Source organism: Camelina sativa, chromosome 11 (assembly GCF_000633955.1).
Source record: "Camelina sativa cultivar DH55 chromosome 11, Cs, whole genome shotgun sequence".
Classification (NCBI taxonomy): Eukaryota; Viridiplantae; Streptophyta; class Magnoliopsida; order Brassicales; family Brassicaceae; genus Camelina; species Camelina sativa.
The window spans coordinates 41015216-41029305 of NC_025695.1; the positions used below are offsets into that span (position 1 = coordinate 41015216).

The window sequence follows — 14090 nt, forward strand, 5'->3', positions numbered from 1 at the left end:
GAACTTGCCAACCAACCAGTTCTTTGGAGAAAGTAAAAACAAGTCAGAATATGAACAAAAAAAAAGTCAAAACATAAGCAAGAAGAAAAACCAGAACACATCAGTGACTAGATGCTGAGAAGTGCACTTAATGATACATTATGATGAATCTCTCAAATCTCGAAGGTAATGTGTGTTCTTGGATGTCTTTCGATAATAAGAGCACGAAGTACCTCCATTGGAATCTCAAAACTTGGGTCTCCAATTAAAAATAACTCAAAATAAATACGTGCCCGCACAGTTGTGGTCCAGTAGTAAGAAAAAATTGGAAAAATCACTAGTAAAATCAGGTTATATTGTTACGGAATATTGCTACCGAAATACTTGTAGTAAATATTACCTACAAAAAGTTACCAATAGAGACAAAATATGTAATAATTTATTTCGTATCAATTTAGTTAGTATTCATAGCAAGTTAAATACCGAAAGTTACAGCTCAATTTTGTAGCTAATTTATTACAAATTTTGAGACAAAATTATTTGTAGCAATGGAGTTGTCTAAACAGTTTGTGGCTAATTTATTATTAAGAAATGGAAGTTTTTTGGCTACAAACTAGTGGTAACAAAAATGACAATTTGCGACGAATTTGTTGTATCAGAAAATATAATGTTTGTGTTTCGGTCCATATTTGATTAAAATGTGATGTTAGATATTAAAGTTGGAATGTGTTTCTACTTGATCCCAAGTATTGTTTTATAGTTTTACCCATTATTGTACTAATAAAAATGATAAGTGATTAATTAGACCTACATAAGATTCTATTATCCAAAATGCATACCAACTTAAGAACAAATAAGTCATTAGTATACTGATATTAATACAAACAGAAATCAATCCAGCAGCCATTACATTTTTCTCTTGCTATTAGAACTAACCAAGCGAGCTATAACATCATGCAAGTTGCCGACAACAGTTTCTAGATATTGACTCTGTTCTTCAGTGCAAGGACTTCATCTTCATAAATTGTTGTTGAAGGGTCTAGCTTGATTATTCCTTCTCGAACATCCGAGCAATCCATATGGTCTGTACAAACAAGAATTAACAAAAATCAGATTAGACTACATTGACGACATCCAAAACAGAGAATGCATTTACAAATGACTTGTTCTCACCTGCATTTGCAACATACAACTGATATATATCTTTAACCTGATAAAACACTTATAATTAGTAACTAAATAACAACATGAGTGAAGGGCATTGGCATGAGGAAAACAGATGTCGATACCTTTGAATTATGTTTCCCAAATTCTGTAGTCGTTGTAGTTTGTTTTTTTTCAAACTCAGAGAATAGACTTTCATTCATTGTATCTAGTGGCTGCACTTCAAACACATATTCAGGAAACCAATTCCTTACATGAGGAGGTTCTGAAAGATAAAGCACTGCATAAGGTAACAATTAAAAAGATATGTGTTTCAAAAGGAAGCAGCAACAAGTAGCATACAAGGAAGGATAATGACCTGAAACTATGGAGTCCTCAGGAGACATATCTAAAATCTGCACAAAAAGGTCACAATTACTTACATATTGTAGTTTCATCTGCCATTACTTACATCTTTAGCTATCGCTTCCTTGCTCTTAGCTTTTAGGAAATCATCTACAAGAAGATGAAAAACGTGTAAGTGTGAAAATAGATACCTATTTCACCATATATAAAATCTGGTGGCCAGCGCTTTATTGAAGTATCATACCTGTTGCATCAAGTTTCTGGTCCATCTTCTCCTTAAACTTTTATGGTGCTGATTATTGTAAAATAAACAGAAGCAACAGTTTACACATTAGGAATATCAAACAATATCAATCGGATGTAGAAAGAGATAGACAAAAAAATAAATGGGATTTTCATTCACACATAATTTCCTTAACTCTAAAATAAATATTGTTATCCCTAAATCCTGAAAATATTCCGATCAACCATGAGTTTCACAAACACACAAGATGTACCAAAGAATTAATTCGCCGAAACATTAAACATGTTTGGAACTTACATGATTAAACAGAGAAGCAGATCGAGATTGTCAATCAAGTAAAAGACGATGGAGAATAATATTGTATCGCGATCTGGGCAAGGAGACGACAACGAGGGGAATCAACTTAAGAACAAAACTTACATGTCTCACCTCTAAAAGGCCTAGCATCTAACACACCCATAGGTCGTGGCCTTGCTGGGGTCTTTGGTGGACGCGGCGGAGGGAGACTTCAAGTACAGGGTAGAGGAGGACATGGAGGAAGGGGAGTAAACAATGCCCAAATGACCATTGATGCCTTACTAGCACAAGAATCCAGGAGATTGATGCATGTTCTTCATCCTGAGAGAAAACGGTGAAATGTGGTATGTATATATGTCCCTCCCTTGCGTTTAAATGAAGATTGACTTGTTGATTATATGGACTTGGTTATTCTACCTTTAGTAGTAGTAAAACTGATTGTCTTGTCTTCAACAATTACTTTATTAACGTGACTGGTTTCACATGGACTTGTTTGTGAACTGATAATTGAACATTGACGACAAGAATGCAGAAGATTGTTATTCTCTCACAACATTTGTATTACCAAAAGAGATATTGTAGTTTCACCGTTTTGTTTTTGTCTTTTCAGGTTTGGTCTATAAGGTAAAAACTTTCTCACATTTATGGATTTACATGTATTGTTGTCTGTAGTAAGTGATGTAATTGGCTGGTTTTGTTGTCTGCAGTATCTGAATATGAAGTCTGCTTAACACTTTTTGAGTTGTTTCTATTAGAAAATACTTTCGATTACTTTGGTGTTTCTGAAATTTGTGTTTGAAGACAACAATTTTTTTAATATAGGTGGTCCCTGCTCAGAATGGGAGGATCTTCGGTCTTGGGGGAGAAAATTACGTACGTTAGCGTGGCGAAAGTTCAGCTGGTGCAGTGGAAAGAATCTCTCTTGAACGCCAATTGACTTCTCTTCAAGATCAGTTGGCCACTGTGGTTGAATTCATGAGGCAATATATGCCTGAAGGTACCGCAAACACCTTCCCCTCTGCTCAGCCAACTTCTGCAACGGGTGCGTCTATCACTGGCCCAACTCAACGCAACAACAGGGAGAACATCGATGCCAATCCCGAAGCTGCGACTGAACCTCCAGAAATGCAGATGTGGTCCATCCCACTAATGTGGCTGATGAGTCTCATGAGCAAGAAGACGATGGCGATGCAGAGCTTGTGGGCAGTGCCCTCTTCTGATGAACTTGTTCTCCCACCTTTCTTTACTCAATCTACCTATTTAGAACTCTTTATTTTCTCTGCTGGTTTAAAACTCTGTTTTTTTTCTTCTGAATGTTCAGAACTAAGGTTTAATCGGAGCTTTTGTAATTTTTAATCTACATAGTTCTCTGCTGGTTTAAAACTCTGTTTTTCTAAATAGTGTTTGACGCTATGTTTATAAATTTTCCCCAGAAGGCAAAGATTTCCGGAGCTATAAAACCTTTTGAATTTCGTATCTTCCTCGTAGCAAAGTGTCGCTGTTACTAACACTGTCTACGAAGCTAGTTGTCGCTAACTTGTTACAACCGAGTAGTCACATATTGTAGAATATCTATGACTATTTACACTGTAGCAAATAGAAGCTACTCTGTTACCAAAATTCGTAGCAACTAGAAGGTAATCCTTACACTGAATTCGAATCTAACTGTTACTAATTACACACAATTATAGCGTCGTTCTTCGTAACAAGTTTATAATAATTGACTATGTAGCTAACTGTCATAAATCAATGACGACCAATTTGTGATTTCTTAAGCTAATTGTTACGTATATTTTAGACGCTTTCTGTAACAAATACCTACAGAGAAAACGTAACATTTTGTAGCAATTTGCTACATTTCGATTAGTATCTAAATTGTAACAAGTTGCGACAATTAGCTATGAGGGAAAAATTTGTTACAACCAAATAGTTATTAATTAACTTTGTCACAAATCTGTAACAAAATCTTTTTTGCTACAAAAAAGAATATACCTACTAATATATCTGTAACAATACAAAACATTTTTACTAATATATCTGTAACAATACAAAACAATACCTACTATCCAGGTTCGATCCACCCTGGAAACAAAAAATCATAATTGTGTGGGAAGTCTGTCAGTTGGGCCTTGGCCCAATTGGTTTACTTGGTGATGTGTGTGGTTTTTATCACTTCAATATTTTACCTTTAAAAGACCACACAACTGCTGCAAGTGCACAACTAATCGGTAGTAGTATTTAAGGATCGATCCCACAGAGAGAGAGTTGTTGTTCAACGGAATCCAATGGAAGTAAGTAAAGCTAGGACTCAATAAAAAGGAGGTTTTGGGTGTCACGGTTGTAGCAAGCAAATAAACGTAAATAAAATGCAAATAAAAATAATAAAACAAGCATTGGGCATCAAGAGGAATCGCAAGGGTTCAATGATCTATCTATCTAGGAAAGTTTAGGGTTAGTTTGTTTATCTAAAACTCGGACTACGAAACACGAATGAACCGTTAACTTATAGTTCACAAGCTAACCGTCTAAGATCTCTACACCCCATTACTCAATTGTCGCAGGCAACGACGCATAGATCAAAGAATTTAAAACAGGTTCGATTCTAATCCATGGAATTCCATAGGTAAGGGGTATGTGCTTCCTATTTCTCCCCATACATCTAAGCTAGGTCAAACACACATGCAAGCTTTTGGCAAAGCACACACACTTTAGATCATAGTTAGTTCATGAGGCTAACTTAAAGCATTACGCAAAGACTTAGAATTAAAGCATAGAATAAACAGAAATATAAATCTAACAAACCCTAAAAATTGCCACCTAAACTAAGATCATCTCTCCCCTTTGATTATCCCTTTAAACCCAACTAGAAAACTACTCTAGCATGTTTAAGGGAATCATCAAAGCAAGGTTTAAACAATTCATAAACATAAAAGAATAAATAGAGAAAAGAGATTTAGATATTACTTCAATGGTTGTCAAACAAAGTTGTAAGATCTTCTTCCTTTAGAAACAAAGAACAAAAGAAATAGAATAGAAAGAGTTGGTGGATCTTCAAAGCTTCAAAAGATGGAACGAGATAGGGCTCTGTTCGTGGCTTCTTCTCTGGTCGTCGGCTCCTAGGGGCTGCTTTGAGGCGCTTTGAAAGCACACCCTAAACCCTAGGGCTTAGAAGAGTATTTATAGGGTTTTGTCTTGGTTTAGGGTTTTGTAAGGGTAGAAACGTCTTTTCTTTTTAAGTGCATGGCAAGGGGCGGCGTAGGAAGCTTCTAGAACGTGGTGAAGACTTGGGCTGGGCCGCCGTTGCGGTCTCTGGTCAGGCCTTTAATAAAAAGCTCATTGGCTTGATGGTTCTCCTTACGTCAGTTTGTAACACGTCTCGGTAAATCGGGCATAACTTCATGATGAGTGAATTGATTCCACTTCGAGGAGAAAGATGACTCTTTTAGCTTTCCATAGACACCAAGTACGTCGAAATGTGAGTTCTGAAAGTTCTTCAAAAGTTGCCCGTACTGTAAAGCTATGAAACTTTCCTAAAACGTATTTTCCTTGCATTTTGGTCCTTTTTGCTATAAAACCTGTAAAACCTTCTTGAAACCTAAAATACTTGATAATAGACAATAAAGCCTTGAAATCATACTAAACTCTTCCTAAATGCATACTAAAAATATAGCTAAAATGGGTAAAATAATGATGTTATCACTTGGTAGTCAGAAATGCAGGCGGCCTGACTACCCCATGACATTAGTCGGAAATCATTCCAAACTCGGGACAGACAGTGTGGTGGCCCTTTGGGGAGAAGTTCACTCTAAAGGACTTCGGTGGGTTTCTACCGAGGCTGACCGGATCAGCCGATAGAGTTTATAAAAAAAAAATTAAATAAATAAATAAATACGTAATAGTCTTTTTTTAACTAAAACACCTTAACATAGTTATTTACTAAACCCCTATAAGAGCATTTTCATAGACCATTCTCACCAATGATTTCTAATGGGTATCTTAACTATCAAGTAATAATAAAACTAATACACAAAGGACATATATTTCTTGTAGATGCATCGTCTTTGGAAACCATTGTGTATAGGCCTAACCTTTCGGAGTCAGTTTGGGAGAAGAAGGAAACATAGGATGGTTCGTCAATATTTTTGAGTGATGGGTCTTGCGTGATGACCTATGGCCTCACAGGGTCAATGAGTAACATTTTGTATTTCTGGAACTATCATATCAATGGGAGACGTCCCACCAATGATTATTGTCCTTCCAAATGGAATTCCCCCTACAAGTATTCCTTATATAGCTGGAGTTGGTGTGAAGACCTTGAAGGGTACTACTTGGAATATAAGATACGGGTTCAGAAGGATGGTGATATGATCCCGGACCACGGACGTGAACCACGAACGTACGGACAAAACATAAACCAGCGGAACGGGTCAAATGAACAGCTCGGTGAAGACGCAAATGGAAAGAACGGCGGTTGGAACAACACCAAGGGACAATAAGAACGGATGGTAAGAGGTTCACGAGGAGATGCTCGACTCGTTAATCTCTCGAACAGATGGACGTAGAAGTGGAGCGATGTAGCGACACACGAGGGATGGCTCTCCTTGTGATACCGCTGAACTAGAAGATTACGAACCCGGTTCGTGAAGCTTCTAGGGTTTCGTTTCAATCACTGAAAACAAGAGAGAAAAATCTTTGATTTTTATTACTAGTCTACCCTTTACATGATGAGGTATAGGCCCTTTAAATAGGCTGGCCATTACAAGGGAACCTTAAAACCCTAACACGTGGGTTATAACAAAACGCAGCGTCCAGGAAATAGTTTTAAACGACAACAGTCAAAAGCGAAAATAAACTAAGGATAGGATGGCCATGTGGCCGAAGTGGTCCTTGGCCATGGCCAAGCACTAGGTATCATAGCCTCGTTAAAACCCCCTTGGTAAACCCTATTGGGAGAAACCCAAGGTGGGAAAAAGAGTACTATTTTCCCTAATGACTTGGAGGTCTTCATCCTTGTGTAATGGTGAAGACCGTGAGAAGAGCCTTGGTTGGCTGTCCGTCGGGTCGGCTGGGTCCGTGATCGAGCGTCTCTTGTTCTTGGACAAAAGCTTGGACAAAGATAGGGCACTTCTTCCTTGTGGTCCTTGCTGCTGTCCGGCTCATTGTTGTAGCTCCGAGCATCAAATTTGGTGCTTGGTTCGATGGCCGTCTAGTTCCGGATGTAGCCGCATCCTGGGTACCATGTGCGCTCCTGTCCTCGTCCGTATCCGAGTGCTGGCCAAAGTCCCAGGTTCCATCATTCCCTCCCCCTTGGAAAGGTTTTGCCCTCAAAACATCTTCCTTGGTACCTACATACAACGGGGCCAAGTTAGAAACTTTGAACGAAGTTGATGTTAAATACTCATTGGGCAGTTCGAGGCGGTAAGCGTTATCGTTGATCCTTTCAATGACTCTAAACGGTCCATCTCCGTGGGAGCTCAGCTTGTCTTTTCTCTTTTGTGGGAACCGTTCTGGCCGTAAATATAACCAAACCCAGTCGCCCTCTTCGTAGACCATGGTCTTGCGACCTTTATTGGCTGTCCGTGCATAATGTTCGGTTTGCCTCTCGATGCTGGATCTCACATCCGCGCGAATCTTCTTGACGAGTTCGGCCTTGCTCACTCCATCCTGGTTCACCACTTTAGTAGGCGGTAATGACAACACATCCATCGGGGTAATGGGCTTAAACCCATATGCGACTTCAAACGGTGACCTTTTTGTGGTCGAGTGTGTGGCCAGGTTGTTGGCAAACTCCACGAACGGTAGGCACTAAACCTAGTTCTTCTTGTTGCTTTTCACGGTGTTTCGTAGCAACGCTCCAAGGGTGCAATTGACGACCTCCGTTTGGCCGTCCGTCTGCGGGTGACACGCGGTAGAGTACAAGAGCCGCATGCCAAGCTTCCTCAACAAAGTCCTCCAGAAATGACTAAGGAACTTGGGCTCTCGATCTGAAACGATGGTACGGGGAAGACCGTGTAGCCTTACTATCTCGCGGAAGAACAGGTCGGCAATGTGCATAGCATTGTTGGTCTTGTTACAAGGAACAAAGTGGGCCATCTTGGAGAATCGGTCCACTATGACAAAAACGGAGTCCTTCTTGCTGCAAGGGGGAAGACCAAGGACGAAGTACATTGATAAGTCAACCCATGGGCTTGAGGCGATCGGAAGTGGTGTGTATAGGCCGTAGGGACGCGTGGTTGACTTGGCCGCCCTGCATGGGATACATCTCCCACAAAACTTCTCAACCATGCGCTTCATCTGAGGCCAATAAAAATGCTCTTTCAGAATTGCCATTGTCTTGGCCACGCCAAAGTGACCCGTGAGCCCTCTTTCGTGTGCACAAGCGCTTCCCTTTGAATAGGAACCCATCATGTACAAAGAACTTAGCATAGTTGCCCTTGCCATGCTCCTGGTAACAGTCGGCGAACTCTGGATCTGTGACGTATACGTCCTTGATGCTCTCAAATCCAAGGATTCGTACGTCCATGGTGGTGATCAGCGTATGGCGTCTTAATAGTGCGTCGGCCACAACATTTTCCTTGCCCTTCTTATACTTGATGACGTAAGGAAAGGTTTCAATAAACTCCAACCACTTGGCGTGCCTCTTCTAAGGTTGGTCTGTCCGCGTAAGTGCTTCAACGTCTCGTGATCGGTGTGAATAGCGCATTCCTTGGCCAGTAGATAGTGCTGCCAAGTCTCCATGGCGCGAACTAGGGTGTACAGTTCCTTGTTGTAGGTTGGGTAATTGAGCGTCGGGCCGCTGAGCTTTTCACTGTAATAGGCAATAGGCTTGCCTCCTTGCGTCAACACAGCCCGATGCCTACTCCGGATGCATTACACTCCACTTCAAAGGTTTTGTTGAAGTCCGGTAAAGCCAATAATGGTGCATGCGTCAGTTGGTGTTTGAGCTCGCGAAAGGCTGCTTCCTGGGCTGGACCCCACTTGAACTCGACACTCTTCTTGATGGTGGCGGTAAGAGGCGCTGCTACCAAACTGAAATCTCGCACAAACAGCCTTTAGAAACTGGCTAGACCGTGAAAGCTCCGGACTTGACTAATATTGGTCGGGGTCGGCCACTCCTCAATGGCCTTGATCTTGTCATTGTCCACCTTAAGTCCCTGAAACTTACAACAAAGCCTAAGAAAACAAGCTCATTGGCTCCAAACACGCATTTCTTGAGGTTAGCGTACAGTTTGTTTTCCCAAGAGTGTCCAAGACCAAAGAGAGATGTTCTAGGTGTTCCTCAAAGCATCTACTATAAACAAGGATGTCATCAAAGTAAACAAACACAAATTTGTTGATATAGACCCTAAGAACATGGTTCATCAATCTCATAAAGGTGGACGGGGCATTAGATAAACCGAATGGCATTACCAACCATTCGTACAAACCTTGATTGGTTTTGAACGCGGTCTTCCACTCATCTTCCTCTATCATCCTCACTTGATGATAGCCACTTTTAAGGTCTATCTTAGAGAAGATGGTGGAACCGCTTAGTTCATCAAGCATGTTGTCTAGGCGTGGAACTCGATGGCGGTATTTGATGGTGATGTTGTTCACAGCTCGACAATCCACGCACATGCGCCATGTCCCGTCCTTCTTAGGTACCAACAGGACTGGTACCGCACACGGACTGAGGCTCTCTCGGACGTACCCTTGCTTCATGAGTTCAGATACTTGGCGCTCAAGCTCTTTGGCTTCCTCGGGGTTCACACGGTAAGCTGGACAGTTTGGTAGTTGGGCGCCGGGCAAGAGGTCGGTCTGGTGCTCAATGCCACGAAGTGGTGGTAGGCCGTGCGGCAACTCATCTGGAAATACGTCCTGGTACCGTCGTAGGAGTGGTTTGATCATGGTCGGGACAGTATCCTGTTCTGCACCTACACTCACAACATCCTTAAATACCATCAATAACACTTGAGAAGTGGAGTCACTAAGTGATCTTCGAACCGTACTAGCATTGATCAAGAAGTTCATTTTAGTGTTCAGTTCCTTAGACAGTTTCGATTGTAGTTCACGCACTTTTGTAGGACTCAATGGTTTTAGACAAATACGCTTATTATCATGCACAAAGGAGTATTGGTTGGTGTGGCCACAGTGAGAGGTCCGTTTGTCAAACTGCCAAGGACGCCCAAAAGGAGGTGGCTAGCTTGCATTGGAACCACGTCACACAAGACTTGGTCTTTGTAGGGGCCTACACTAAACGGGACCGTGACCTGTTCGGTGACTTGGATCACGGTCTTGTCATTCAACCATTTTAGTTTATAGGGCTTAGGATGGTTTGTGGTACCAAGAGCAAGTTTCTTGACCATGTAAGAGCTTGCAACATTAGTGCAAGACCCACCATCAATGATCAAGCCACAAACCTTCCCACTTACAGTGCATAGCGTATGAAAGATGTTGTCTCGCTGGTGCATGTCGTCCGAGATTTGGCTGGTACTGAGGACTCGCCGGATCATGAGCAGCTCTCCTTCATCTAGTTCGGCCACGACTTCCTCGAACTCCTTAGTGTCATCATGCTCGTCGAGGACGTCATCGTTCTCGGACTCAATATCCCCGGATGCGGTGATAGTCATGGTACGCGGGTTGGGACATTCCTGGGCATATTGCCCTTCGGTTGGTTGCGGTCTTGGCTCGGTACGAGAGTCCTTGGTCTGGTCCTTGATTTGAATCGCGAGTCAATGGCGACGGCCTTGGACTTTTCCTGTCCGCGGTGTCCTCCGGCTACAGGGGACGCGTTAGGCGACCCGCTCGGCGTTCCTTGAGTACGAGCACGGTTGGTACTGCTGATCTTCTTCCCTCCCAATCAAGATACACTTCAGGGTCAAACTTTCCAGCAAACGTTGGTGCCGTGAGCTTGTGTCCTGGTTCCGCTAGACGGTAAGGTTGATCGTCTAGTCGGTCGTCCATATGGCGTTGACATCTCCTTTGGTGAGGTGGGTCCTCGTCTTCCTCGGACGTTCCTCCTAGATCCGGCTCATAGCGTCATTAGCGGTCCGGGATAGGTGGGCCACGAACCGCGGGTTGGTGATGTCCGCCCTCTAAGCATTGGAGTCGATCTCCTAACTGGGTTAGTTGAGTCCGAATTTTTGCTAAAACGGCTCCGATCTCCAGTGGTGGAAGCGGTTCTCCGGGTTGCTTGGCCATGGTGATTGTACAGACGACGGCTGTACGGACGGTGGCTGTATGGACGGCGGCTGTACGGACGGCGGTCAGGTATTGATCAGACGGTGGCCTCCGTATGGGTTGGTTGGAGAAATGGTACCAACGGCGGTCGGTGAATGGTACTGCGGCTGTTGATAAGTCCTCTGGTGTGCGGTTGTGTCGGATGGCGGTGAACGGTCTCGTCGGTCGATCTGTGATGCGTAGCTATCGGACGGTTCCTACACAACAAATGAAACGTGTGGGTTCTCTGTTCGATAAGATCAACAAAATAGACAAACCTTGGACAGCTAATGATTGGAAAAAGGTAAAGCAAAAGCGCTACAAGACAACCTAAGACCAAACCAAAAACGGACTTCACGCGCTAAGACTCTAGACGCTACACATGGATTTAAGGCCACCAACAACAAAGACCAAGCAAAAAGAACACAACTTTACGGATCTAGGCTAACAATATCGAAGAACAACTCAAGAACACTAAGAACTCATCAAGAACAAAACTTTAGACAAAGCGAAACAAAACTCAAACTAGCTATCGCGAACGTAGAGAGAGGAAAGATAAAACCTTGTGTGGAACCTTCGGCTCTGATACCAACTGATATGACCCCGGACCACGGACGTGAACCACGAACGTACGGACGGAACCTAAACCAGCGGAACAGGTCGAATGAACAGCTCGGTGAAGACGCGAAAGGAAAGAACGACGGTTGGAACGGCGTACGGATAGGAACAACACCAAGGGACGATAAGAACGGATGGTAAGAGGTTCACGAGGAGATGCTCGACTTGTGAATCTCTCGAACAGATGGACGTAGAAGTGGAGCGATGTAGCGACACACGAGGGATGGCTCTCCTTGTGATACGGCTGAATTAGAAGATTACGAACCCGGTTCGTGAAGCTTCTAGGATTTCATTTCAATCACTGAAAACGAGAGAGAAAAAGAACACTTTGATTTTTATTACTAGTCTACCCTTTACATGATGAGGTCTAGGCCCTTTAAATAGGCTGGCCATTACAAGGGAACCTTAAAACCCTAACACGTGGGTTAAAACAAAACGCAGCGTCAAGAAAATAGTTTTAAAAGACAACGGTCAAAGCGAAAATAAACTAAGGATAGGATGGCCACGTGGCCGAAGTGGTCCTTGGCCATGGCCATGCACTAGGGATCATTTTCTCGGTAAAACCCCCTTAGTAAACCCATTAAGACAAACCCAAGGTGGGAAAAAGAGTACTACTTTCTCTAATGATTTGGAGGTCTTCACCCTTTTTAATGGTGAAGACCGTGAGAAGAGCCTCGGTTGGCTGTCCGTTGGGTCGGTTGGGTCCGTGATCGAGCGTCTCTTGTTCTAGACAAAAGCTTGGACAAAGATGAGGCACTTCTTCCCTGCGGTCCTTGCTGCTTTCTGGCTCCTTGTTGTAGCTTAGGGCATCAAATTTGGTGCTTGGGTCGATGGCCGTCTATTCCGGATGTAGCCGCGTCCTGGATTCCATGTGTGCTTCTATCCTCGTCTGTGTCCGAGTGCTGGCCGTTGTCCCAGGTTCCATCAGATGGTGTCTGGATCGATCCGCCCACAACATCTCTATCTTTGATTATCCTATTCTTGATCCCTCTCAAGACATAAACATCTGAATTTTCAGCTTCATCGAGTCTCAAGATTTAAATTGTATTATGTATTGTAGCAGATGATGTTCATTCTATTATGTGCCTAAGCCTATTCTCTTAGGCTTGGGATTTTATTTACGTTTTCATAAGCTATCTTTTATTGTTCAATAATGTTATTTATTATTAAAATGTTTTGTAGTAATAACAATATAAGAAATTTCCCCTTGGTCTCCTCCTACTTAAAACCAGCTAAAGAAATCTAAGTCCTCCTCAGCTGCATTCACTAATTTTTCATGGAATATCTTTTCTGCTGCACTTTTATTGATCCCATTGCTGCACTGTTTCCCCCCTGTGAGACTAGTCTTCCCCTGAGCATACAATAACCAGAGACTATAGGTGCACACTAAAGTAAGTTTTTTCAAGCATAAAGACAAAGACAAATAATAAGAAAATACCCAAAATTATGTGGTTCACCACCCAAGAGGGATAATTTTGCCACAGACTCAGAAATTCTTCTTTAGTGTACGTATGGTGCAAGGTAGTTGATTATACTACACATGATTTTATGATTGAGTTTTTTTTAACAAATGTGCCACATTCTGAAACCAAAGTTGTGGGTTCTACCACATTCACTTCGTCCTTTTGCGATTTACCACAACATAGAATTGAAAAGACCCATATAACCCTGAAGCTTGGTCGATGGTTTTCCGAAAAAAATAAATAATTTGAATTCTGAATAGGGAAAGCTTTATGTCCTGTCTTTTCAATTGGTCAGACAATTAATTATTATTTTTTTCTTTACTCCTCGACCTCTTCGTCTCTCCCACTTAATACTCAACCCGAGAGATAGTCATAAAATTTTTCTGCTCACTTCGCTGGAGTTTCTCACAGTCGCCGGTGTTTCTATGTTTAATCCTAATTGCGCGCTGCAGAGCTTGTATGTTTAACCAACTATTCTGCAATTATCACACAATTGCCTATTCGTTTATTGCTGATTATGTTTTTATCCTATCAGATTGAACTGCAACTTCAACGGTGCCCTCCTCCCCCCACGGAAATGGAAACTAACGGTGACGCGGGTGAGCAGACCACAGATCTTCCAGCAGTCGGCATGACCCCCAATTTTAACCTTATTCCAGAAAAAGTACTATTGGAGACGCAGTCGATTCTGCTGACCCAGTTTTGGTGTAAGTTGTAACGGAACTTTATTATCTATTGCTTTCCGTAGACCACCTTATTAAAGTCGATATCGTTATGTCTAC

The 14090-nt window shown here is 42.2% G+C and overlaps 1 protein-coding gene across 4 annotated transcripts; it reads right to left on the minus strand.

Moving 5' to 3' along the window:
* Positions 836–2415, minus strand: LOC104725807. 4 transcript variants are annotated; one of them, XM_010444541.2, is made up of 6 exons: positions 2162–2415; positions 1733–1780; positions 1502–1638; positions 1269–1408; positions 1153–1189; positions 836–1063 (listed from the first exon to the last, which is right to left on the minus strand). In XM_010444541.2, exons 3-6 carry the CDS (start codon positions 1578–1580, stop codon positions 957–959), a joined length of 363 nt encoding a protein of 120 aa, XP_010442843.1. In that variant the 5' UTR covers positions 1581–1638; positions 1733–1780; positions 2162–2415; the 3' UTR covers positions 836–956. The 4 variants fall into 4 exon arrangements, with proteins under 4 accessions (XP_010442843.1, XP_010442844.1, XP_010442842.1 ...); XM_010444542.2 differs by having other exon boundaries at positions 2153–2415; XM_010444540.2 differs by having other exon boundaries at positions 2030–2415.